The sequence below is a fragment of the Littorina saxatilis genome, linkage group LG7 (assembly GCF_037325665.1).
Source record: "Littorina saxatilis isolate snail1 linkage group LG7, US_GU_Lsax_2.0, whole genome shotgun sequence".
Taxonomy (NCBI): Eukaryota; Metazoa; Mollusca; class Gastropoda; order Littorinimorpha; family Littorinidae; genus Littorina; species Littorina saxatilis.
In genome coordinates, this window is record NC_090251.1 from 38,618,200 (window position 1) to 38,645,644 (window position 27,445).

A 27,445-nucleotide genomic window follows, 5' to 3' on the forward strand; every position below is an offset into this window, starting at 1 on the left:
TGTGTGTGTGTGTGTGTGGGGGGTGTCTGTATGTGTGTGTGTGTGTGTGTGTGTGAGTGTGTGAGTATGCGTGAATGTGTGTATGTGTATGTGTGTGTGTGTGTGTGTGTGGTGTGTGTGTGTGTGTGTGTGTGTGTACTAAATACATGTGATGAGCGTATCTTTTATGACACAAAAAGAGATAATTATTCATCAAGGACGGTTCAAGCAAATTGCTGTAAAGGTTTTCGAATAAAAATCGGGTGCAGCTAATCTGATGTAAAAAGCTGGTTTCTGTTTGTGTGAGTAAGTTTGTGTGGTGGGTATGATGACGATAGGCTCCGAAACGACCACATCGATTTTGACGGGAATTGTAGAGGCGTGTCCTGGGGTACTTTTGTAGGGTACTCTCTTTGCTTCTCTCTCTCTCTCTCTCTCTCTCTCTCTCTCTCTCTCTCTCTCTCTTATCCTACGTGCATATCGCGATCGTTTCGACCCCCCCCCTCCTCCCAATCTGTGAACGGGCCAATGGCTTCACAGTAAACCATTCCTGAGTTCTCTCTCTCTGTCTCTCTGTCTCTCTTCACCAGTATATGATGTGGTCGTCATCCCACCTTTTTTTACTTCATGTTTCAGAACAGTTTATTAGTTTGAAAGTATATGTCCAAGTCCCTTGTCCAAACACACTGATATGCATAAAAAGATACCGTTGTATATGAAGTATATTCATTTGTGCTTCGTTAAAGGCACACTCCTCTCCGTGTTATCAATTGATTCCCTATCTCAGTTAATTCCAGGCCTTTACATGACACAAGACCCTCCCTCCGCTTGGACATGTACCAAAACTCATCAGCTGTATTCCTTTCTGTGCGGAGTGGGAAAGTGTTCATGAATTATTTTTTTAACGGGCACTATAAGTCACACAAAAAAAGGTATGTTATTGGAATGTTATATTTTTGACAAAACAAAACATTACGTTCACCCAGCGGTCTTATGAGTGGACAGACAGGCAAACACTTATAATGCAAACATTGATAAATACTTATGAATTTTGGAACGCTGGCAGTCTATTTGTTTTTGGACACTAGTGGCTTTTTATGAAATGCATTCATCAAACAACTCTCACTCTGCAAATGATGCAGTCAGGATGTTAATTTTTAGTATGTTTCCAAGCGGAGGGATGTAGCTATCCCATATAAAAGCCTGGGCAGATCTAATATGGTAAGACGAAGTCTTTTTCACAGGAAGGGCTGTGCCTTTAAGAACAATTGTGCGATTATAACAACGTACATGCTGCAAAAACAAGAACACTTTAAAAAAAAAGTCATAAATGTGCATTCACCTGTGCATAGAACAACGATTAAAAAAACCACTTGTTTACAGAATATAAGCAAGGTCGTCAAACACTCGATTCACCTTTATAGGCTAGACCAGTCAACGTGAGTTCGGGCTAATTACATAGTCCTATACAAACTTTCATTTGAACACATCGTCTTTTTGTTTTAATTTGCCAAGCACATCATGTGGGGCGTTTCATAAATACCACTGATTGTTACAATATTCCTTATGAACCGTTATAAATGTGTTTGAGCTACAATGGACATTAACATTTTCATGTACAATACCTCTTTTATTTTTTACTTTTTTTAAAATTCGTTAATCTCCTTTAAATGTGTGTGTTGTTGGAATATGTGTTGGTGAGACATATGTACGCGTATAACCATCAAACAAAAGATATAATGGCTAACATTTTCATAAAATATGTTTGTCTGACATCTAAACATAATAACATCACATACACTGGTACACTTTAATAAATCTATATAGGCCGTCATCCCACCTTGTTTAATAACGATAAGAATTCAGGAATGATCATTTTTAAAATATTCTTTGTTGTTATTTTATATGCAGACGTTACGTTTCGGTGCGTCCACTGTCAATAATACTTCGAAGCCTCTCAGTCTGTCATTGAACATTGTAAAGCGAGTCACTCAGAAAAACCCCTGCAGTTTTGTTGTGTTTCTTTAAACCCGAACACAGGTAAGAAGTCTTATATAAGAAAACCAATTCCTATCGTTTCCAATCAAATAAGCGAAGGAGGAAAAACGATCCTGGTTACCGAAAACCAAAACATTAAACTGGTAACACATGACGAAGATGTGTACATTACCGATAATCAAAGAGACCATAAAGGCAAGTTTTGACGTGACAGACATGATGTTTGCTGACTTAAAGGGAAGCGTTCATCTCTACTGTTCTGGACTAACTGCAGCTGTCAATTTGGGAAATCAGCCAAACTACATTTGCATCAGAGAGGGTGGTACAGCGTCCATGGAAATAGAACAGGCAGTGCTGACATTGAAACACACGTACTGAAACAAAGATCACCAGCGTGGTTTTCAATAAGGCGATCAGCAAAGGTGACAGGCAGCACAGCGCATCGTGCACTCGGCTGAGACACATCCAAGCAGCAAGTAAGCTACTATGATGAAGTTTTGTGGAAAACAACCAGAAGAACATTCAGAGGTTACAAAACAATGGATGCAGAATGGGACAGCGAATGAGATACATATGCCATGTCAACCCTCGTCGGAAAAGGATTGCCTGCTTTCTACCCAGACCTCAAGTTTCTTGAGGAAAGCTGCATAGTTTTGAAAAATGGCGATGAAAACTTCTTGGTTGTCAGTTCATATGGCTCGAGCTCTGGAAGGGTAGATGCGTTCAGTGAAGCAGTCCTTGCATTTGAATTTGAATGAGACCCGAAGGGAAGTAACTCATGTTTGACCTGAGTTCAGGATGGGTCCAAAAAGTGTTCGAGACAATCTGCAAAATTAATTCTTTAAAAATTGCTCGCTCTTTACGTAGGGCACCTAGGATGTTCCCGTTTGGTGAGCGTTCAAATGGAAGGGTGTTTGTACTGTGTGTAAAAGCCTGACAGTATCTGTGATGGTTTACGGGAGGCTTACTGTCCGGGCGTGATTTCCGGTATCATAACAGCCGTCCAGCACCAAAACGAGGCGCCATTGTTGTTGGACCAAGTCCACGAAAATAAATTCTTTGAAAATTTCTCACGCTCGACAGAAAGCAGCCAGGATGTTCCCGTTCGATGAGCGTTCAAATGGAAGCATGCTTGTACTGTATGTAGACGCTCGGGGAGCTCTGTGATGGTTTACGGGAGGCTTACTGTGCCTTTAACTCTCGGACCAACGTAAACGTCAAATCTACGATGACTGCAGGGAAACTAGAGATAGGCTACAGACGTCGTTGTGAGTAAAACAGGGCATCTAACATTTGTCCATTTTAAAGGGGACATGATGTCACACATCGGTTACTTCATGGAACTAAAGGCACGGAAGCTTTAGTGTCGTTTTGATTCAAACGGGATATTAACATCATTGATTGGAGCAATGAACATAAAGATACACTTTGGTGACTTCATGAAACTTGAGGTAGGGCACAGTGACATTGTGACGGACTTAGGAAATCTGACAATATTCCGTATTAAAGGGGACAGAGATTACAGTGGGGTTTATTTTAATTAAAAAAAAAATCTTTTGTATATATATTTTTTTTTCTCAGTCAGTCAAAATAACTTTTTGAAGATGCAACATTTTCGCTGTTGAAATAATGTTTGAAATAGAACACTAATTACTTTGTTCAGTGTTCCATACGACATCAACCCGTTCGGATGTTAAACGCCGACTCACGATTTGAAAATGACTCGACTTCTATTGCAGGTCAACCTGGAAAACGGCCAGTCGCCAGAGGAAGGTCAAGCAATAGCCAATGACCTCATGCAAAAACTTGGGGTCAAAGAGCAAGATCTGCTGACCTGCGCCTACATGGACCTTCTGTTAAAGGAAAAATCAGGCTGAAGGACGGTTGTGATCGCTACTTTTTAAAAAGTAGCCGCTACTTCTCCGCTACTTTAGTAAAATTTGTAGCCGCTACATTTCCGCTACTTTTTTACACAAAGTAGCCGCTACTTTTCCGCTACTTTTCAAAAAGTAGCCGCTACTTTTTCTGCTACTTTTAACTCCACACAAGCAGTAAACACAGAACAAGAAATCAAAGTCAGAATACATTTTATTTACAAAAATCTTCACTAAAAAACAAAAGTTAAAACGATCACGCAGAGCAGATTGTTTATCACATCTTTCACACCTTTCACACCTTTCCGCCATTGTATTTGATGAGGACTTTGGCCTCAAAATTACTGTCTGTTACTCTGCCCCTGTTAGGGGTCAGGATCAGTCCTGCGGCGCTGAACAGCCGTTCAACCGCAGCAGAGCTGGGCAGAGTTGTGTTACTCCGCAGGAAAAGGCTCTTCATCTTGGTGTTGGTGTGAAGAGAGTGCAGTGATGGCTGAACAGGCTCTCTGATGTACGTTTGCACAAGGGATGAGGGGGTGGCTTCTTCAAACACAAAAAAATCGCAATCCTTTTCTGGGCTGATCACTGTGTGCACTGGTGAAGGTGAGCTGGAGGGCTGCCTGGGCTGGTCACTCTCAGTCTCAGCAAACAGCACACCCTTTGTACGTTCCCTGAGGTCTGCACTGTTGGTCCATGACAGCTTGCGTCTGAAACATCAACATATAATATGATATTGCTGCAGCCTTTATACAAAATAATGCAAATGTCTACATACAGTAAAAAATAGAAGTACATAGTAAAACGAAAAGAACTAGACAGAACTGAGAAGTGCTGACATGATACCTGGGATCAGACACTGTGGCAAGCAAACACTCTCGGTCTGCATAGCTGTCCTGAAACCTGTGCGCTACTCCCTTCAGTACAGCATCGGCCAGGGGCTTGCAGATCTCCAGGTTGGTCCTTGCCAGCTCCAACCTGGCTCTGACAGTTTCCAGCTGTGGAAGGAGGCTGCCCAGTCCTACACACTTTTCCCCTTGAAGGTAGTCCAGGCTGCGGGCTAAGGGCTGCATCATCTGCAAAATGTGAAATACATGTTAAAATGGATGCATTTTTATTGTTATAGCTGCTTAATGAATAATGGCTATGATTTGAACTTTAATGCTGTACCTGAATGAACTCCAGCATGAAGAGACGGTCCCGGCTGGAAAACCTGGGCATGCCAAGGGAGTCGCTGATCTTATCCAGGCCCTCAGCAGACAAGTCAGCAAGGCACTTGACAGCATCAAACGTACTGTTCCATCTGGTGGCATTAATAGGAGTAACCAGCTGGCGCCCGGCCGACTCCTTGATTTTTTCTGCAATGATAACAGTCAGAATTAAGGCAGCAGTAGCCATGATTTATGTATTAAAAACTTGGTGTAAACGTAATTGTATGATATTTTAAAAAAATCCAACAAGTCACACATACCAGCAGCCTGTACAGTCCTGGACTGCTTATTCCAAATGGCGTTTGCCTTGGCAAACATGAATCTGCTGGCGGTTTTAAAGGCAGAATCTTCCATCGCCTTCTCTGTGTCACGGCTGGCCACCAGGTTGAGGGTGTGAACAGCGCATCTTTGGTGAGGGGGCAGGATGACAGATAAGGTATAGTGAGGCTCGTACGTTGCAAAATCAATCATTTCGTGTGACAAACACCAAATTTGGCGTACATGTATAGTTTTATGTGCTTAACAAAACCTGATACAGAGCCACCGCGAAAAATTCAAAATGGCCGCCAGTAAAAACGGTTGGGTATGTTAGGCATATTTTATTTCATGTGACAAACATCAAATTTGGTATAAATGTATGGTTTTATGTGCTTAACAAAACCTGACACAGAGCAACCGAGAACATTTTTAAAATCAGTAGTTAAAAAAAAAATCAAAATGGCCGTCACTGAAAAAGGTATTTTGGCGTATTTGAATAATTTGATGCTACAAGTCATTCTCTTGCAATAGAAACTAACAGAAACAATTGTTAAAACATAACAATACATGTATACAAAATCAATGGTGCAGAGATCGGTTGGACGGGATGGGTGGCAGGGTTGAAGAATCGTTGGCTTACCTAACCTGTGCCAACAAAAAACTATCGCACAAATGTTCGTACCAAAATGAAAACATTTATTCCTGTGCCATTGTATTCAATTTGTCTATGCTATTAAGGGCACACAACGTGGCTATCTGGAACTCTTTTAATATAAAAGATTGATTTTACATGGGTTATGTGACCGCCGCCTTAATAAGGGTACCCCAAAAATCAAATTGATAAAAATGAAAGGTATCAGTTCAAAAGTCAACGAAAATGCATAATAGGCATAACTTTTGCTTATGATGAGAACATCAAATTGATTATCTATTCAGAACAAGGTGTTTTATTGTCATATCTTACATATTTCTATAGTGTTGTGCCATTGTTCTTGATCACATGAGCGGTAAAAACCGGAGGTTTCTACATCAACTTCAAAGCTAACACCAAGTCAAACTTGAAAGGGTATCATAACAGAAAGCACTAAATTTCAGCAATGACTTGGTGGATTGCTTTTAAACTTTCAGCATCATATACAAGACGTACTTTGGGTCAACTTTTGTATCGTTATAACAAGAATATTTGTTTGCATATAATGCATTCTTTCAGAACATGTTTTTAAAAGGTTCACAATTCATATGCTTGTCGCCTTACATTTAAATCAATTGTTCTTCTTCGCACGCATACACTCATACAGGCAAAGGATTGATATAAATTCTTCCACAATGTCATTTCATTATAAGTGTAAATTTTCTAGTCCTGTAAACCTGAGTGACGTCTTTTGGATGATTGCTGTCCTACAGCGATGCCCCTTCATGCGTGATACTAAAAGGCACTGAGCGATAACTGCTGTGGTTAGAAAAAAGTCTGAACGTTGCTTTCGTTCTCATGCGTATACAGGACATGCACATTTCCGCCAGTGGCCGTACACAAAGGAAACTGTGGCAGTACTTGAAACAATCATAATATATGCGAAGTCAAAAATATTTTTGATGCAAGTCAAAAAACCTGTGACGGGTTTTAAAATATTTTTTGGAAGATTCAAAACAGTACTCGAACTACGTCTCATATGTAGACATACATTCCTGAAAGTTTTGAAGCAATCCACTTGGTCATTGCTAAAATACATGGATTTTAGTAGGGTATCCCTCACAATTGACAATACAAAAAGTCTCACTTATTAGTGAGATAAACACATACATCAGTAGGAATAATGGCATAACACTAAAAAGTATTCATCCTGTTCTGGATAGATAGTCAAGTTGTCTTTCTCTTCGTATGCAACAGTTACCCAGTTGTGCCTCGTGAATTTGTCTTGACTTTTTAATGGGTACCTTAAGTTGTAGTCACATCCCCTTTGTCACGTCAAGGGTACCCTTATTTGGGCGGCGGTCATGTGACCCCTGTAACTAAATCTTCGTTTATCTGAAAAATGTGCCATTAGTGAGAGCCTTTAATGGCATAGAAATTAGGTTTGAATAAAATTACATGGGAATGAATGTTTAAGTTGAGGTACGAAAATGGGTGCAATAATATTTTTACACAGTTTAATTGCTGATTTTCACAGGCATGCAAGCACAGCTGCAGAGAGCAGAGCTTTTCAGTCCTTCTTTGCAGAATTTGCAGCGTTTTGTTGTACAGCACTTCCACACTTCATGAGTTCTCGGCACATGCTGGATACCTCTTGAAGGCTCGTCCAAAATAACTCCCACTTTCCAGCCTTGGACTGCCAGCCCCACAATTGGTGTTGGGTTGTTTGCGTGATTGTATATTTACTGACAGTAGTCTAATTGGTAGATGGCTCTTCTCAAACACATGTCCTGCAGAAGCACGTTACTTGTAAGGGTGTTTTGGTCAATTTGGCAGCGCTTTTGACTGAACAGGTACCTTCTAGCACTGTTAACACCCAGGAAGTTTGGTTTTGTCCTGTAGAAGTACAACAAAAAGCTCTTGAACTGACCTGTCAGTCGTACTCAGCTCTCAAAGAAGAGCAGACAACCTGAGGAAAGATTGAGTGATGTCTACTAATGCATGCCATACTTGTCAAGCCTTCTGTTCCCCCAATACCACTGAAGAACGTACAACACAGTATCACAGTCTGTAAAACTGTGACACATGGGCAGGCAGGGTGACTTCTCTGGGCCAATGGCTTTGGCAATGTAGTGAGCAAAACATGGCTGAATCCTTTTCCATAGCGATGCACACTTCATAAGCAGAAAAACGGAAATCAGCTGGGATGAGAAGCAGACTGTCTTAGATTTCTGGCCTCCTCTAAATCCATGGTGTGGGAAATCCACCTATGGTACCCTTCACACAAAAGCTGAAAAGTGACAATTTTATTTGAATAATGTTTACTATCTCAGAGAGTTAGCCAAAGCCTTCACACAAAAGATAAAATGCAAGAATTGTATTTTAACTATTTGTATAATTCTTACCATTTAAGGTCAATACAAAAAACTGTTTCCAGTGACCCAACTGATTCCAAAATCTTGCTGGCCGCTACATTCATTAGAATTCTAACAGTCACTTTCAGAATGTTGACCCTTGTGAGGGTATGGTAAACCCACCAAATTCACAGAGGTAGCTTACGCATATATATGTGTGCATACATGTTCCAGTTAATTATCAAAAAAAGATGCCAACTGTTAAGCTACTCTGGAGGCATTATGTACCAACCTTGATAGTAATGATGATATCAGCTCGTTTGTGTGGCACCGGCAGAATTGCTCATAATGTATTCACGCAGCACTCTTGTTCTCAGGAACCGGCATGTGGTGTAACCCTCAGTTGTATATTCTGTTAAAATAAAATGCACATCAATGCACGGTCAACCTAAAATAAGTAAAGGGTTGAAAAAAAGTAACACACCAAAATCGTAACAGTGTTGACACTCAGACTCAGAGAGAGGTACCACTGTTTTTAAAACCACTCATTTCTCATTTTAATTTACATGAGCAAATATTGCATACTTTTGTCTTTTAGCTATCATCTTTGAAAGTTTGATCACAAGACCGTAGAGACCTGAGGAATGGTTTTGTTTTCCCAAGCTGGCCCTCCTACTAGTTAGTACATGTGGCCTACTCACTCTAAGTCACCCCCCTCCCCCCTCAGTCTTTTAGAGACTTATGGAAGTCCTTTATGATAGGCAGGACTAATTATCATGCCTTGAACAATCTCTTTCTCCTTGCCTTTTATTCAAAGTTGCTTTAAAGGCACAGTAAGCCTCCCGTAAACCATCACAGAGCTCCCCGAGCGTCTAAATACAGTACAAGCATACTTCCATTTGAACGCTCACCGAACGGGAACATCCTGGTTGCTTTCTGTCGAGCGTGAGACATTTTCCAAGAATTTATTTTCGTAGACTTGTTCCGTTAACAACAACGGCGCCTCGTTTTTGCGCTAGACCTAACTTTTAAAATCTAAATAATAAATTGACAGCTTGTTACACAAACATTCTTTAATCATAAAAGAATTCGTTTTTCATCAAGACAAGATCAGAACAATTCGAAGTTGTGAAAGTTTAAAAAAAGAAAAGCCCGGAAGCAGGGTCACGCAAGGGTCGTAGCAGACGACGGCCGGTTTATCAGTGCAAATCGCCGTTCCTCTCAACAGTCAAAAGCCATCGCTAGAGTTCTTGTGAACCACAGCCGTTGTTTCGTGCATAAAAAAAAACGTGCTATTGTAGATAAGCTCACGTCGAGTCGCATTCAAATGACTAACTATGACGACTGCATTGTGAAAAGGGAAAACTGGATCACACGGGTTCACGATGGCTCAGGGGTAAGATAAACCACGCAAAAATAAATTCTTTGAAAATTGTTCGCTCTTTACGGAGGGCACCTAGGATGTTCTCAATTGGTGAGTGTTTAAATGAAAGGGTGTTTGTACTGTGTGTAAAAGCCTGACCGTATCTGTGATGGTTTACGGGAGGCTTACTCTGCCTTTAACTTGTCCAAAATCATGTGGGTGGCGAGCATGGTTTCCTTTCATTCAATCAACAGATAGATCTAGATCTATCACAATCCAGTTACAGCAAGATTTGAAAGTGTGCAGCATTTCAGCGCTTTAGCCGATCAAAAACAGACCCGAAGGGACAAATAAAGATTATAATGACGTGAAATTGGTGAATGAAAGTGTAATCTTGAAAACTTACCTTCACAAACGTTGTTTTCGCTCAAATCAAAACACGCATTGCTACGGAGGCCGCCATCTTGAATTTTCAAGCTGCGGATATATACTTTTCTAAAAAATATAAAACTAAATGACAGAACACAAAAGTACCCATGAAAATATTTATTTCATGTATATATTATCAGCAGACAACTTCTGGTGCATGGTTAACAATTGAACTTTACATTTGCTGAGTTGGAAATATTTACGGCTGATGGCTTTTGGTATGAAAATCGTCTGCTGTAGGTACAGCCTTTTATTTATTATCATAAACACAAAAATTAATTTATGAAGTGGCTCTGTATCTGAAATCATTAAAAACATCATAAGGAACAATATCACCAAGTATGATGCTTGTCACAAGATGTGATTAATTGTTGAGTGATTCTGCAACATACGAGCCCCACTAGTAGACATGGAAGCATCGTCAAAGATGCTCACCGATGTGACACTGTCGTCTTCGTCTTCGTCATCTCCCTCATCTGCCGGCTCAGGGCTGATCTGGCTGAAGATGCTGCACATAGAAAAACCAGTTTAAAACACAATGTTTACAATTAAATGTGTAATTAAGTATAAAAAAGTATTGCTATCCACTGAAAAAAATACACACCGAAATGCTTTAACAAAGTTGCTGCCGTTGTCTGTGACCACTCTGTGCACTTTATTTTGAATCCTGAACTCTGTAAGGATGCTCTGAATTTCTTGCCCTAGAACGTCATATGTGTGGGCCCCCTTGATCCTTCGACAAGCCAGTGCCAATGACTTTCTTTCAAAGGTGTCTGTAAGGTAGTGGCAAGTGACTTCCAGAAAGGACCTAGAACAAACCACACACACACACAATAATGCTCCATAATAATTCCTCTGTCAAATGTCGTATGAAAGGCTGTGAATGTTGTTTTTACTACCCGATTTTATATTAGACTTGATTATGTTAAGCACGATGAGCCCAGTATATACCTATGGCGAGAAGTCCAGCAGTCTGCAGTCACACAAACATGGTTGACCCCCTCCAGCTCTGTGATCATCTGATTCTTCTGTTGCTTCAGATTGTCCTGTACAAAAAGTTTACAAATAATCCAATAATCAGCATGTAACAATACTATGCAACATAATTATGTGGGGAGCCATGGCAATTCCACACCAATGGTCTTTTAAGTGTAGCAGGCTAAATTTGCTAAATTTACTCTGCATATATCATGATCAGTTACTATTCTTACCTGCAGTCTGTTGTTAGCTGTGCGCCGACACATTAGTGTTTGAGGTCCTCCACTTACGGTTGTGACAAACTTTTGGAAATGGTCACTCTCCAAAAGATGAAAGGGTAGGTTTTCGTTCAACAGCAACTCTAGTACTGCAGTGTCCAACTGCAAAATATAGATAGTCTTCAGGTTTCAGGTCTTGATATTAAAAAAATCCCTGGTGTGCAATCAGCTAAGTGCAATAGCACTTTAAATAAATAACCAAACCAGATGATAAACACTAAATGTAACAGTTAAACAATAACTTGCCTGTGTTTTGGTGATCTTGGGACAAACTCTCATGGATTTGACAATGGTGGGTTGCTTTTCTGGGCTCGGCTCTCTTTTCCTCTTTCTTGGTGCTGTTGCATCCTTCACCAATGGATGTTTTCTCTATAAAGAAGAAGGAGAGAAGGATGAGGAAATTTTACTGACAGGGCACCTTGTTGCAAGCATTCGAAATGAAATGACAGACGTAAAATACTGAAGTAAAATACTGAAAACGTAGACATACCTGCAAATGAACCTTCAAGTTGTAGGAAGAGGTTTTTCCACACGAGAACACTTTCGCAGGAGCGCAACCCAACAAGCATTTAAATAAAAACTTGTCTTCCTTCTCCTCGATGAAAGCAAAGCTTGCTAAAAAATTATCAAAAAAACTCGGTAATACACGTCCGGCTGCCATCGTTTGCTCTTGAGAATGAAGTGTGAACTGAGTGTGAATGATCGATCGATCATTGAGTAGGCCTATCGCGATTCAAAACAATGTAACTTCCGGTGTAACTTCCGGTGAGTATTCGCCGAAAACACTCGTTAGCAGCTCATAAATCTGTGACCACGCGATCAACACAAATGTCCCTAAAAGATTACACATGTAGCGGAATTTGTAGCGCAAAATCGCTATTCGCTACAAAAAAATAAGTAGCGCCGCTACCATTTCGCTACTTTTACAACTTTCGAAAAAAAAAGTAGTTTACCGCTATTCGCTACTTTTTTTTGTAGCGGCGCTACATTTTGTAGCGGAAAGTTCCGCTACATCACAACCCTGCTGAAGGAGAACTGATCTTGTTCAAGGGACGTTAGTGTTGTAGAGATTAAGTAGTGCTTTTTGTTTTGCGGGGTTAGTTAAAAAGCTGTTGGATTGGAGAATCTTTTTTTCTTTTTGTTCGAGGGGGGTGAGGGTGAGGGGAGGGGGGTAAGTGGAAGTGTCAGTCGTAAGCACATTCTTTTGTTTATGGATGCAAAAATGATTTCGCAAATCAAAACATGATATGTTAAAAAAAAAAATAAAAAAAAATAAAAACCACCCTACAACAGAGTGACACAATTTTATTCACATTTACAATATAAGATGTTTGGTGGCATGTCCTTGTTGCCAGGCCAGCTTTTTTTGAACAATATGATTTGAAGACCTTGTACCGGAGTGCAACAAGCAGTGGCGCAGGAAGCCCAACTACTTGTTTGATGTGAACATTCCTATAACAACTTTTTGTGTGCCAGTGATTTACAATAAATTCCACGATAGATGTTCTGTGCTCTGTTTGTAATTAACGTGTTCCGTGTACTATTTTTTGTGTATTTGCTGCATGTACCGTAAACTACCTTGTATACGCCCAGTATCGAGTAAACGCCCACCCCCTACTCATCTTGAACACACGGCCAGTACCGTGTAACTGGCCTTGATACGGAACGATCCAAGGGGGGCAATCTCAGTCATCTGAAAGAGGGAAATCCAAACGCAATCCGCTTTGTTCGATTTTATGGGCTTGGACGATAGAGAAAAATGAGAAAAGCAAAAGCTGGAGTCCAGTCTGGACGAAACTGCTATCAAGAACGCAGAATTGATTTTTTTCTGAGTTTTTATATTTAGTCAAGTTTTGACTAAATATTTTAACATCGAGGGGGAATCGAAACGAGGGTCGTGGTGTATGTGTGTGTGTGTGTGCGTGTGTGCGTGTGTGTGTGTGTGTAGAGCGATTCAGACTAAACTACTGGACCGATCTTTATGAAATTTGACATGAGAGTTCCTGGGTATGAAATCCCCGAACGTTTTTTTCATTTTTTTGATAAATGTCTTTGATGACGTCATATCCGGCTTTTCGTGAAAGTTGAGGCGGCACTGTCACGCCCTCATTTTTCAACCAAATTGGTTGAAATTTTGGTCAAGTAATCTTCGACGAAGCCCGGGGTTCGGTATTGCATTTCAGCTTGGTGGCTTAAAAATTAATTAATGACTTTGGTCATTAAAAATCTGAAAATTGTAAAAAAAAATAAAAATTTATAAAACGATCCAAATTTACGTTTATCTTATTCTCCATCATTTGCTGATTCAAAAAACATATAAATATGTTATATTCGGATTAAAAACAAGCTCTGAAAATTAAATATATAAAAATTATTATCAAAATTTTTTTTCGAAATCGTTTTAAAAACACTTTCATCTTATTCCTTGTCGGTTCCTGATTCCAAAAACATATAGATATGATATGTTTGGATTAAAAACACGCTCAGAAAGTTAAAACGAAGAGAGGTACAGAAAAGCGTGCTATGCAGCATAGCGTAACCACTACCCCGCTCTTCTTGTCAATTTCACTGCCTATGCCGTGAGCGATGGACCACGAGTATACGGTCTTGCTGCGTTGCATTGCGTTCAGTTTCATTCTGTGAGTTCGACAGCTACTTGACTAAATATTGTATTTTCGCCTTACGCGACTTGTTTTTTGTTGCCGTAAGCGCCATGTTTATCGGAGCAGGAAACTCTTCCAGAGTGAGGCCCCTTCGTTGATGCATGTCAACAAGCATCAGATGTGCGAGAAGCGAAATTGTGCTGCAACTTCAGTTTTAGCTCGACTCGCTTACGGCTAAAAAAAAAACTCAGAAAAAATCAATTCTGCGTTCTTAATAGCAGTTTCGTATCAAGGCCAGTTACACGGTACTGGCCGTGTGTTCAAGATGACCCCCTACTTTGGACCGAAAGCTGTGCAAAGGGCATACTACCTAGTAAACGCCCACCCCCCACCTCTTGATTAAGGACGTCACGAAAATTATTGTTGGAACATTTGTTTTTAGTGTTGTGTAAACTTCCGCATGTGGTACAGAGTATTCATCCGAGTCACAAGCGAATGATAACTTTAATCCATTTCCTTCCGAGTGTATAATGCCAAGATGCTGTTATAAAGGCATACCGTTGATTTATACTCTCTCCGCGGTGTAGCTGAGTAAAAACGGGGAGTCGATATTTTCAAAGTTCTTCTGAAGTTGAAAAGACCGGGTTTTTTTTAATCACGGTATTTGTTTCATTAGATTGTATACAAGGTAGTTTACAGTACATACACCGACACGAAAACAGGCCTAGTATCAATCAAACGAGAGAGAGAGAGAGAGAGAGAGAGAGAGAGAGAGAGAGAGAGAGAGAGAGAGAGAGAGAGAGAGAAAGAGAGAGAGAGAGAGAGAAAGAGAGAGAGGGTGAGAGAGTTAGACAAGAGATAAGATTAAAAAAATGATACAAACATTTACCAGACATTATGTAATTAGAGAGTAAAATAAAGTAATCAGCACTAGCATATGATTTAATTCAGCACAATGAATTTGTAGAAAAATCGCAAGTGTGTTTATAAAGCACACACACACAAACACAGAAATACTAAGTAATGTGTATTTATTTAAGCAAGATTGCCTTCACGGTGCATAAGAGATTGCAGAAAACAGAGTCACTGTATCTCAAACGAAGCAGATGGTACACACATACGTCAGGAGTTTGTGAGTACCCACGTTAATAGGTGAACAGTGTGGATGACGTATGTTACGCGTGATTGTTCTGAAAATTGACTATTACATGATTGTTCTGAAAGTCTACTATTTATTTCATCGTAAACATGTAAGCCCTCATACGTGATTGTTCTGAAAGCTTACTAGGCCTAATTTACATGATTGTTCTGAAACTCTACTAAAGGTAAACTTGCTTCACCCGTGAAAATAATGTTGTCAGATATGAAACAATATGTATACCCCAGCCCAACGAAGTTGGAGGGGGGTATACTGGATTCACTTTGTCCATCTGTCTGTGTGTATGTCTGTATGTGTATGGAACAATATTTTAATACAATGATACTAAATCTTTAGTGATATTGATATTTATACCCCAGCCCAATGAAGTTGGAGGGGTTATACTGGATTCACTTTGTCCGTCTGTCTGTGTGTATACATGTCTGTATGTAAATGGAACAATATTTTGATACAATGATACTAAATCTTAAGTGAAATTGATATTTATACCCCAGCCCAATGAATACAAACTCAACAAGTAATACGTTTCATACATTGAACATGTCTTCTTTATTGTTCTCAACTCAAAATTCAAATTAAATGTCCAAAGACAAAAATTATTTATAATCTTCAAAAATGTAATGATTCTTCTTGAGTATTCCCAACTCAAAATTCTAATTACAGGTTTAAAGGGACACATAGAAACTTTTGATTTTCCCTCTTTGCCATGCTTGGGTGGCTAGGTCACCAAAATGGATCGAAAGGCATGGCAAAGAGGGAAAATGGAAGCTAATTTTTCCCCTTTAAAGACGAAAGGCACAACAAATAATTTTCACGAATGAAACTTTTATTTTTTTGTGTGAACTAAAAATTCAAGTGGAGAGGGGATGAGAGACGTGAGGAAAATGGGTTGCGAGATGGGTGGGGAGTCTGGGCTATAAAGTTCTTGCACGCGAGACAATATACTTCTTTTTTTTGTGTGTGTGTGTGTGTGTGTGGTATTTAGTTTATCAATTCTCTCTCTCTCTCTTCTCTCTCTCTCTTTCACACACTCTCTCTCTCTCTCTCTCTCTCTCTCTCTCTCTCTCTCTCTCTCTCTCTTTCTCTCTCTCTCCTGTCTCTGTGTGAATATTTTTGTCATCCTAAATAATTGGGGGGGGGGGGGGGAGGGGGCAAAAAGACATGTTTGCCCCCCACCCCACCCCAGGAACAGCAGCTGCCCCCCCCCCCAGTTTCCGACACCAGTGCACTGAGTACATACGCACACACACACCACACATACACACACATGAAAGCTAAATTTATTGGCACATCTCTGTTTTCAGTGACACTTGGTTTTTTTTATTACACAGCAACCACCAGAATGTTGTATATGAATTATTCAAATGGTTTGATAAAGTGTCAGTTGATATGAACAAACCTCCCACACCCCCTACACTTAAAACAAGTCGCGTAAGGCGAAAATACAATATTTAGTCAAGTAGCTGTCGAACTCACAGAACGCAATGCCATTTTTCAGCAAGACCGTATACTCGTAGCATCGTCAGTCCACCGCTCATGGCAAAGGCAGTGAAATTGACAAGAAGAGCGGGGTAGTAGTTGCGCTAAGAAGGATAGCACGCTTTTATGTACCTATCTTTGTTTTAACTTTCTGAGCGTGTTTTTAATCCAAACATATCATATCTATATGTTTTTGGAATCAGGAACCGACAAGGAATAAGATGAAAGTGTTTTTAAATTGATTTGGACAATTTAATTTTGATAATAATTTTTATATATTTAATTTTCAGAGCTTGTTTTTAATCCAAATATAACATATGTATATGTTTTTGGAATCAGCAAATGATGGAAAATAAGATAAACGTAAATTTGGATCGTTTTATAAATTTTTATTTTTTTTTTACAATTTTCAGATTTTTAATGACCAAAGTCATCAATTAATTTTTAAGCCACCAAGCTGAAATGCAATACCTAAGTCCGGGCTTCGTCGAAGATTACTTGACCAAAATTTCAACCAATTTGGTTGAAAAATTAGGGCGTGACAGTGCCGCCTCAACTTTCACGAAAAGCCGGATATGACGTCATCAAAGACATTTATCAAAAAAATGAAAAAAACATTCGGGGATTTCATACCCAGGAACTCTCATGTCAAATTTCATAAAGATCGGTCCAGTAGTTTAGTCTGAATCGCTCTACACACACACACACACACACAGACACACAGACACACGCACATACACCACGACCCTCGTTTCGATTCCCCCTCGATGTTAAAATATTTAGTCAAAACTTGACTAAATATAAAAAAGGGAGTGGAGAGACGGATTAACTCAAACACACATCTGAAGCTGTCGCGCACACAGAAGACGGATCAACTAAAACACACTTCGTTGGGCAGGGGTATACATATTGTTCCATATCTGACTACATTTCACGGGAAAAGCAAGTTTACCTTTAGTAGAGTTTCAGAACAATCATGTAAATTAGTAAGCTTTCAGAACAATCATGTAATAGTCACTTTTCAGAACAATCACACTAACAGACGTACAGTCCCGTACATGTCAATCACAAAGTTGTTGCGGAAGATGAGAGCTGACAAACAGCATAACGTTTCGTTTGGCTGGCAGCACTGAAGGCATACTGTATAGTCATCTGTGGGATAGTTGTGTAAATGTTGTGACTGTTTAACAGTTTATATTCTCATCTGTGACAAAAAGATAAGTCGCTGCGTCAATACTGCTCCGAGATGTACATCAACTTAAAGTGGCCTCGGGGTGAAATGGATGCATTCAGTTATACTTGAGAATTTCACACATATATAATCATCTGTTTTCATTTCGATGCTTGATGTAAGGAAGCATTGGTTCTGTAGACTTCCAAACCTCTATGGAGGATCCTCATTACATAGGTGTTCCGTCTGTCTGAAACAGAAACAAGAACTCATCACACTTCAATGTCACAGAGAGGTTGAGTTCAGGTTTACAAAAATAACAAGTCGCGTAAGGCAAAATAACAACATTTAGTCAAGCTGTCGAACTCACAGAATGAAACTGCTTTTTTCACCAAGACCACATACTCGTAGTTTCGTCAGTCCACCGCTCGTGGCAAAAGCAGTGAAATCGACAAGCCATGCAGAATAGTGCGGTTTCGGTCGCGCTGAGCAGGATAACACGCTTTTCTGTATGTCTATTCTTTTTAGCTTACTGAGTTTGTTTTTAATCCAAATATATCATATCTATATGTTTTTGGAATCAGGGACCGACAAGGAATAAGGTGAAATTGTTTTTAAATCGATTTCGAAAAATTAATTTTAATCATAATTTTCATAATTTTGATTTTCAGACCTTGTTTGTAATCCAAATATAACATATGTATATCTTTTTGGAATCAGAAAATGACGAAGAATAAGATGAAATTATTTTTGGTACCCCCCACGGGTTAGGGGGAAGAATTTACCCGATGCTCCCCAGCATGTCGTAAGAGGCGACCAACGGATTCTGTTTCTCTTTTTACCCTTGTTAAGTGTTTCTTGTATAGAATATAGTCAATCTTTGTAAAGATTTTAGTCAAACAGTATGTAAGAAATGTTAAGTCCTTTGTACTGGAAACTTGCATTCCCCCAGTAAGGTAATACATTGTACTACGTTACAAGCCCCTGGAGCAAGTTTTTGATTAGTGCTTTTGTGAACAAGAAACAATTGACAAGTGGCTCTATCCCATCTCCCCCCTTTCCCCGTCGCGATATAACCTTCGTGGTTGAAAACGACGTTAAACACCAAATAAAGAAAAAAAAGAATTATTTTTGGATCGTTTAATAAAAAAATAGTTGTAATTACAAGTTTTCGATTTTTAATGACCAAACTCATTCATTAGTTTTTAAGCCACCAAGCTGAAATGCAATACCAAAGTCCGGCCTTTGTCGAAGATTGCTTTGCCAAAATGTCAATCAATTTGATTGAAAAATGAGGGTGTGACAGTGCCGCCTCAACTTTTACAAAAAGCCGGATATGACGTCATCAAAGGTATTTATCGAAAAAATGAAAAACAGATCCGGGGATATCATTACCAGGAACTCTCATGTAAAATTTCATAAAGATCGCTCCAGTAGTTTAGTCTGAATCGCTCTACACACACACACACGCACAGACAGACACACACACACACACACACATACACCACGACCCTCGTCTCGATTCCCCCTCTATGTTAAAACATTTAGTCAAAACTTGACTAAATGTAAAAAGGAGATAATTTTCTTGAGTGTTTTTCAATCTTATTTATTTTACATAAGTGTTTCCAGACGACATTACAAGTTAACGATCAAAAAAGTAAACCTAACCTTTTTCTATCCCAGGCCATTCATTCGCGAGAAAATAGTCCATCCTCTCAAACAGCGCGATAGGACTGTGGAAATAGGCTTTAATCCGCGTCTGCGCGTCAATACATGCCCATTGCACATTCTCTTTGCGGGGCTGTTTTACTCAACATATATCGTACTGTAACAAAGGCTATAATTTTCCCCAACCGTATTCAACGAACAACTTTTCTTCCCTTGCAAAAGTGAGTGAATATGAAGGTGTACCGGAGACATTAGATACCCCCGAAATCGACATACACAGAATCTAAGCTCCTCACTTCAACAAGGACAACAACAACAAAAGTCAACACAGCTGATTGCAGGTAAACGAATGTCATTTAAAGCTGCATATTTGATTTACATTGGCCGCCTCAAAGGTCTAAATAAACGCAAACGTACCCTTCTGGTCTCTTTTGACAAGCAGTATTGAACGCCGTATAGTTTCCTCTTGTGCTTTTTTCTATAGTGCTTAATTTAACTCACCACTTACTCTGTGAAGTAGCGAACCGCATTACCCGGTCCGGCATTTTTCTTTTATTTGTGTTTGTACCATGTCTCCTTGGTCTTAATATTTTGACGACATTTTATTACTTTGAACTTACAAAAGACGAGGAAATGCTCATTCGACTAACCTTTGGTCATGCGAAATATGAATGACCCCCCCCCCCCCCCCCATAATTATTTGCTGCTCTAATCTTGAAGAACTTTTGTCCGTTGGGTTACCCTGATCCTACATGCATATTTTTTGGAAGGTTGGGGGTGGGGATAGGGGTAGTTGGGGGGGGGGGGGTATCCTGGTACGAATCCTGGATCTCCCCAAAACTGATCACTCTGCCACACAATGCAATCAAGACAAATCACATTATCCAGTACATTTTCTGACAAAATCTTGTTAAAGAAACGCCAATGGCTTGGCAATATGGTGTCCGATACTTGCATAATTACTTCAACCGGTAAATTACCGGAGACTAACCGATTAATGCCATTCCTGATATGACGCAATGTTAAACTGGCCTATACTAAATGACGCAATCTTATTTGGTGCTGGCCAGCATGGCATACTAAAAGGGTGCCTAAAATCGGAGCTGACCAAGTATAAGCCTACCTTTTCTTGTGAAGGAGGGTAGCCACCCGGAGCCTGGCCGCTGTATTCGTATGGAGGAGGAGGTGGAGGGCCATAACCACCTGGAGAAGAACCGGGAGGAGGGTCATAGCCACCCGGAGCAGAACCGGGGGGAGGGCCAAACCCACCCGGAGCAGGGCCAGGCGGAGGGCCAGAGCCACCTGGAGCAGAACCGGGGGGAGGGTCAAAGCCACCAAGAGCAGGGCCAGACGGAGGGCCGTAGCCACCTGGAGTATAACCGGGGGGAGGGTCAAACCCACCCGGAGCACCCGGGCCAGGCGGAGGGCCAAAGCCACCTGGAGCAGAACCGGGGATAAAAGACACAGGACCGTAGCCATGAGCTTGAGGAGGTGGAGGTGTTGGGAGCATGCGGTTGCCTCCAGGGACGCCGCCTTGTCGGAGCTCCGCCTGTCGTTTCTGGCTTTTTACATAGCAGAACACGCACACAGCAACGGCGATAACGAGTAAGACACCAAATACCCCAAGGACAATGTAGAATTGGGTGTTCACCTCCTGCTTGGTGCAGCACTTTGGGCAGCATTCTATTTGCGCCGCACTGCATTGTTCTTGCAATGTCTTGCATATTTTATACGTTCGAACTCGGCGATTATTAGAGCCGAATCTTATGGCTCTTTTCTGTCTTCGATATGTGCAGTTTCCTTCGTAAGGGCAAGTATTGTTTGACGCAACTGTCAGAAAGATGTAGTGAGCAGCGAAGGCCAAGAAGATGGCAACAACGGTACACAGGTGCAGTGGCCGAAACATCGTTGGCTTCAAGGTCTGGAGCGCCCCTCATCAACGCCTAACAGACGCTCTTGGCTCAGGCAGATAGATTCGGCACTGTCCAAGGTAGCACAGTTGAGACGCCGTTAGTCCGCTGACTGGATCCTGTGTGCACTCACTGAGAGAATATACCCTATCCAAGTCTGGGAGGCAGTATACCAGCACGAGGAACTGTGGATCCCACGGCAGAACTACGTACACAAAGAACTGTGGATCCCACGGCAGAACTACGTACACAAAGAACTGTGGATCCCACGGCAGAACTACGTACACAAAGAACAGTGGGTCCCACTGCAGAACTACGTACACGAAGAACTGTGGATCCCACGGCAGAACTACGTACACAAAGAACTGTGGATCCCACGGCAGAACTACGTACACAAAGAACTGTGGATCCCACGGCAGAACTACGTACACAAGGAACTGTGGATCCCACGGCAGAACTACGTACACAAGGAACTGTGGTAGGTCCTACTGCAGAACTACGTACGCAAAGAGCTGTGGGCCCCAAGGCAGAACTACGTTTGCCGAATCAAAACAGGATCTGATGGAACAGGCCCCTACCTCCATGGCCTCTCAGCACCCTTAACGTCTGTCTACTTTGCCATGACGTCATTTTATGTTCTATTACGTAATGTGTGTACGATAACGCACAGTCTCGGCCACCCTCAACATCCCGTCACAGAACTCCACGAGGAATCCACGACATCAGCAGCCGCAGGGTTTGGGACTTTTCGGCGCATGGTCACCCGGCACTCTTCCAGTTAAAAAGATCCGACACCGATCAATGCACAGCGTAGTGGCGATTGCGAACAAGTTCCCTAACTCTTATCTTCCGGGCCTTACCTCCCCCTGTTTTCATCATCCCGAAAACAAATGAGATTGCCTGCCTTCGTGTCCTTCGTCTCTTTCTTTCGCTCCTGTGGCATTATGACGTCAAACCTATAGTAACGTCACGGAACACGTAAAAGAAAGTCCATGTTTCAGGCCCAAGACGTTCCACTTATAAGTCTCGGTTACTATGCTTGCCAAGAATCTGTTATTGTGTGTGCGTGTTTGTGAGTGCGTTTTTGTTTCTGTGTTTGGGCCCACAGGGTTTAGGCCAAAAAGAAAAATATGTCTGTTTCCAGTAACATCGCCGAAAAAAATAGGGTCGGTCGTTTTTTTATTTATTTATTATTATTTTTTTTTTAATATAAACCTTTTTCTTACGTTTTGTTAACGTCTTTTTACGGGGTTTTTTCCCGGCGTCATTGGCCGCCATGGTTTTTTTGCGTGACGACGGAAACGGGAGGTAAAGTCTCTTCGATTGTGGTCTCATCGACCGATTACCTCCCGTTTTTTTTTTGTTGCTTTTTTTTTCGTGCGAAAATCGAAAAAACCCTTTAGGGTCGGCGCTTAAAAATAGGGTCGGTCGGGTTACCGGAAACAGACATATTTTTCTTTTTGGCCTTACAGGTGTGTGTATTTGCGTACTCGAATGTATGCGTAACAGTGTATGGACGAACAAGGGAGAAAGAGTATCTGCATGGTTGTTTATCTTAGTGTCTGCAGGTTCTCTTTCCATTTCGGTCGGTCTGTCTCGTCCTTTCTCTGGAGAGCCACAGCGCGATCGCGAGTGTGTGTGTGTGTGTATGTGTGTGTATGTGCGTGTGTTTGTGTATATGTGTGTGATTTTGTGTGTGTGTGTGTGTGTGGGGGGTGTCTGTATGTGTGTGAGTGTGTGTGAGTGTGTGAGTATGCGTGAATGTGTGTATGTGTGTGATTGTGTGATTGTGTGTGTGTGTGTGTGTGTGTGTGTGTGTGTGTGTGTGTGTGTGTGTGTGTGTGTACTAAATACATGTGATGAGCGTATCTTTTATGACACAAAAAGAGATAATTATTCATCAAGGACGGTTCAAGCAAATTGCTGTAAAGGTTTTCGAATAAAAATCGGGTGCAGCTAATCTGATGTAAAAAGCTGGTTTCTGTTTGTGTGAGTAAGTTTGTGTGGTGGGTATGATGACGATAGGCTCCGAAACGACCACATCGATTTTGACGGGAATTGCAGAGGCGTGTCCTGGGGTACTTTTGTAGGGTACTCTCTCTGCTTCTCTCTCTCTCTCTCTCTCTCTCTCTCTCTCTCTCTCTCTCTCTCTCTCTCTCTCTCTCTCTCTCTCTCTCTCTCTCTCTCTCTCTCTATATATATATATATAAATATAAATCATTATAGAAAATGTAACAAATTAATTACCCCAACTCCAAGAATTGACCTGTACAAGTCGAGTTTATCATATTCTGGAGCAATTATGTGGAAAGCCATTCCAAATATAATTAAATTACGAATTCATGAAACATCATTCAAGGAATATTACATGCTGTTTCTTTTACAAAACTTATAAGAAATATTATCAAGCAGCTGGCAAAATATAACTGTACTCTCTGATTATATTGAAAAAACATGATTATATATAATTCATGAAGGATTTTTTACAAACACATATTTCTCTGTTATATATAATTTTCAAGCATTGCTAAAGAATCCTGATGCATCTTAAAATGTCTTATTGGTTGCTTGACATGTTAATTATGGTAAATATGTTATTTGTACTATAGTTAAACTTATCTTTTATTTCTTCTTGTTTGTTACACCTCAATGGGCGAGGGCCGGATGAAAACAAGCATGTATACATTGCTTATTCTGTCACCCTCGTAAAATAAATTTCAATTCAATTCAAATCAATTCTCTCTCTCTCTCTCTCTCTCTCTCTCTCTCTCTCTCTCTCTCTCTCTCTCTCTCTCTCTCTCTCTCTCTCTCTCTCTCTCTCTCTCTTATCCTATGTACATATCGCGATTGTTTCGACCCCACCCCTCCTCCCAATCTGTGAACGGGCCAATGGCTTCACAGTAAACCATTCCTGAGTTCTCTCTCTCTCTCTGTCTCTCTGTCTCTCTTCACCAGTATATGATGTGGTCGTCATCCTACCTTTTTTTACTACATGTTTCAGAACAGTTTATTAGTCAGAAAGTATATGTCCAAGTCCCTTGTCCAAACACACTGATATGCATAAAAAGATACCGTTGTATATGAAGTATATTCATTTGTACTTCGTCAAAGGCACACTCCTCTGTTATCAATTGATTCCCTATCTCAGTTAATTCCAGGCCTTTACATGACACAAGACCCTCCGTCCGCTTGGACATGTACCAAAACTCAACAGCTGTATTCCTTTCTGTGCGGAGTGGGAAAGTGTTTATGAATTATTTTTTAACGGACACTAGTGAAGTCAAAAAAATAAAAAGTATGTTATTGGAATGTTATACTTTTGACAAAACAAAACGTTACGGTCACGTGATCTTCGACCCAGCGGTCTTATGAGTGGACAGACAGGCAAACACTTATAATGCAAACATTGATAAATACTTATGAATTTTGGAACGCTGGCAGTCTCTTTGTTTTTGGACACTAGTGGCTTTTTATGAAATGCATTCATCAAACAACTCTCACTCTGCAAATGATGCAGTCAGGATGTTAATTTTTAGTATGTTTCCAAGCGGAGGGATGTAGCTATCCCATATAAAAGCCTGGGCAGATCTAATATGGTAAGACGAAGTCTTTTTCACAGGAAGGGCTGTGCCTTTAAGAACATTTGTGCGATTATAACAACGTACATGCTGCAAAAACAAGAACACTTTTAAAACAAGTCGCGTAAGGCGAAAATACAATATTTAGTCAAGTAGCTGCCATTTTTCAGCAAGACCGTATACTCGTAGCATCGTCAGTCCACCGCTCATGGCAAAGGCAGTGAAATTGACAAGAAGAGCGGGGTAGTAGTTGCGCTAAGAAGGATAGCACGCTTTTCTGTACCTCTCTTTGTTTTAACTTTCTGAGCGTGTTTTTAATCCAAACATATCATATCTATATGTTTTTGGAATCAGGAACCGACAAGGAATAAGATGAAAGTGTTTTTAAATTGATTTGGACAATTTAATTTTGATAATAATTTTTATATATTTAATTTTCAGAGCTTGTTTTTAATCCGAATATAACATATTTATATGTTTTTGGAATCAGCAAATGATGGAGAATAAGATAAACGTAAATTTGGATCGTTTTATAAATTTTTATTTTTTTTTACAATTTTCAGGTTTTTAATGACCAAAGTCATTAATTAATTTTTAAGCCACCAAGCTGAAATGCAATACCGAAGTCCGGGCTTCGTCGAAGATTACTTGACCAAAATTTCAACCAATTTGGTTGAAAAATGAGGGCGTGACAGTGCCGCCTCAACTTTCATGAAAAGCCGGATATGACGTCATCAAAGACATTTATCAAAAAAATGAAAAAAACGTATGGGGATATCAATCCCAGGAACTCTCATGTCAAATTTCATAAAGATCGGTCCAGTAGTTTGGTCTGAATCGCTCTACACGCACGCACGCACACACACACACACACACACACACACACACACACATACACACACACACATACACACACACATACACCACGACCCTCGTTTCGATTCCCCCTCGATGTTAAAATATTTAGTCAAAACTTGACTAAATATAAAAAGTCATAAATGTGCATTCACCTGTGCATAGAACAACGATTAAAAAAACACTTGTTTACAGAATATAAGCAAGGTCGTCAAACACTCGATTCACCTTTGTAGGCTAGACCAGTCAACGTGAGTTCGGGCTAATTACATAGTCCTATACAAACTTCCATTTGAACACATCGTCTTTTTTTTTTTAAATTTGCCAAGCACATCATGTGGGGCGTTTCATAAATACCACTGATTGTTACAATATTCCTTATGAACCGTTATAAATGTGTTTGAGCTACAATGGACATTAACATTTTCATGTACAATACCTCTTTTATTTTTTACTTTTTTAAAAATTCGTTAATCTCCTTTTAAATGTGTGTGTTGTTGGAATATGTGTTGGTGAGACATATGTACGCGTATAACCATCAAACAAAAGATATAATGGCTAACCTTTTCATAAAATATGTTTGTCTGACATCTAAACATAATAACATCACATACACCGGTACACTTTAATAAATCTATATAGGCCGTCATCCCACCTTGTTTAATAACGATAAGAGTTCAGGAATGATCATTTTTAAAATATTCTTTGTTGTTATTTTATATGCAGACGTTACGTTTCGGTGCGTCCACTGTCAATAATACTTCGAAGCCTCTCAGTCTGTCATTGAACATTGTAAAGCGAGTCACTCAGAAAAACCCCTGCAGTTTTGTTGTGTTTCTTTAAACCCGAACACAGGTAAGAAGTCTTATATAAGAAAAACAATTCCTATCGTTCCCAATCAAATAAGCGAAGGAGGAAAAACGATCCTGGTTACCGAAAACCAAAACATTAAACTGGTAACACATGACGAAGATGTGTACATTACCGATAATCAAAGAGACCATAAAGACAAGTTTTGACGTGACAGACATGATGTTTGCTGACTTAAAGGGAAGCGTTCATCTCTACTGTTCTGGACTAACTGCAGCTGTCAATTTGGGAAATCAGCCAAACTACATTTGCATCAGAGAGGGTGGTACAGCGTCCATGGAAATAGTTCAGGCAGTGCTGACATTGAAACACACGTACTGAAACAAAGATCACCAGCGTGGTTTTCAATAAGGCGATCAGCAAAGGTGACAGGCAGCACAGCGCATCGTGCACTCGGCTGAGACACACCCAAGCAGCAAGTAAACTACTATGATGAAGTTTTGTGGAAAACAACCAGAAGAACACTCAGAGGTTACAAAACAATGGATGCAGAATGGGACAGCGAATGAGATACATATGCCATGTCAACCCTCGTCGGAAAAGGATTGCCTGCTTTCTACCCAGACCTCAAGTTTCTTGAGGAAAGCTGCATAGTTTTGAAAAATGGCGATGAAAACTTCTTGGTTGTCAGTTCATATGGCTCGAGCTCTGGAAGGGTAGATGCGTTCAGTGAAGCAGTCCTTGCATTTGAATTTTATTGCCCTTCAGAAGACAAGAAAACAATTTCTCAGGTACACTACAAAATTCTCGTGTACTATATTTTGCAGTATCTGGCTGAAGTGTCCGCACCGTTAAGTTTACC

At 40.3% G+C, this 27,445-nt stretch overlaps 1 protein-coding gene and 2 long non-coding RNA genes across 3 annotated transcripts; 1 reads left to right on the plus strand and 2 right to left on the minus strand.

The window, feature by feature from the left end:
* Positions 1–4,047: 4,047 nt before the first annotated feature.
* LOC138971421 (uncharacterized) lies at positions 4,048–5,609 on the minus strand. Its single transcript, XM_070344152.1, has 4 exons — positions 5,320–5,609; positions 5,019–5,206; positions 4,695–4,924; positions 4,048–4,558 (listed from the first exon to the last, which is right to left on the minus strand). The coding sequence occupies exons 1-4, from the start codon at positions 5,528–5,530 to the stop codon at positions 4,147–4,149; spliced, it is 1,041 nt and encodes a 346-aa protein (XP_070200253.1). The 5' UTR covers positions 5,531–5,609; the 3' UTR covers positions 4,048–4,146.
* LOC138971422 (uncharacterized) lies at positions 4,317–12,857 on the plus strand. Its single transcript, XR_011457243.1, has 2 exons — positions 4,317–4,454; positions 11,816–12,857. It is a non-coding gene; the product is annotated as an uncharacterized lncRNA (long non-coding RNA).
* A 3,523-nt stretch (positions 12,858–16,380) lies between these two features.
* LOC138971423 (uncharacterized) lies at positions 16,381–22,250 on the minus strand. The gene is made up of 2 exons (XR_011457244.1): positions 20,554–22,250; positions 16,381–18,012 (listed from the first exon to the last, which is right to left on the minus strand). It is a non-coding gene; the product is annotated as an uncharacterized lncRNA (long non-coding RNA).
* Between the last annotated feature and the right edge of the window lie 5,195 nt (positions 22,251–27,445).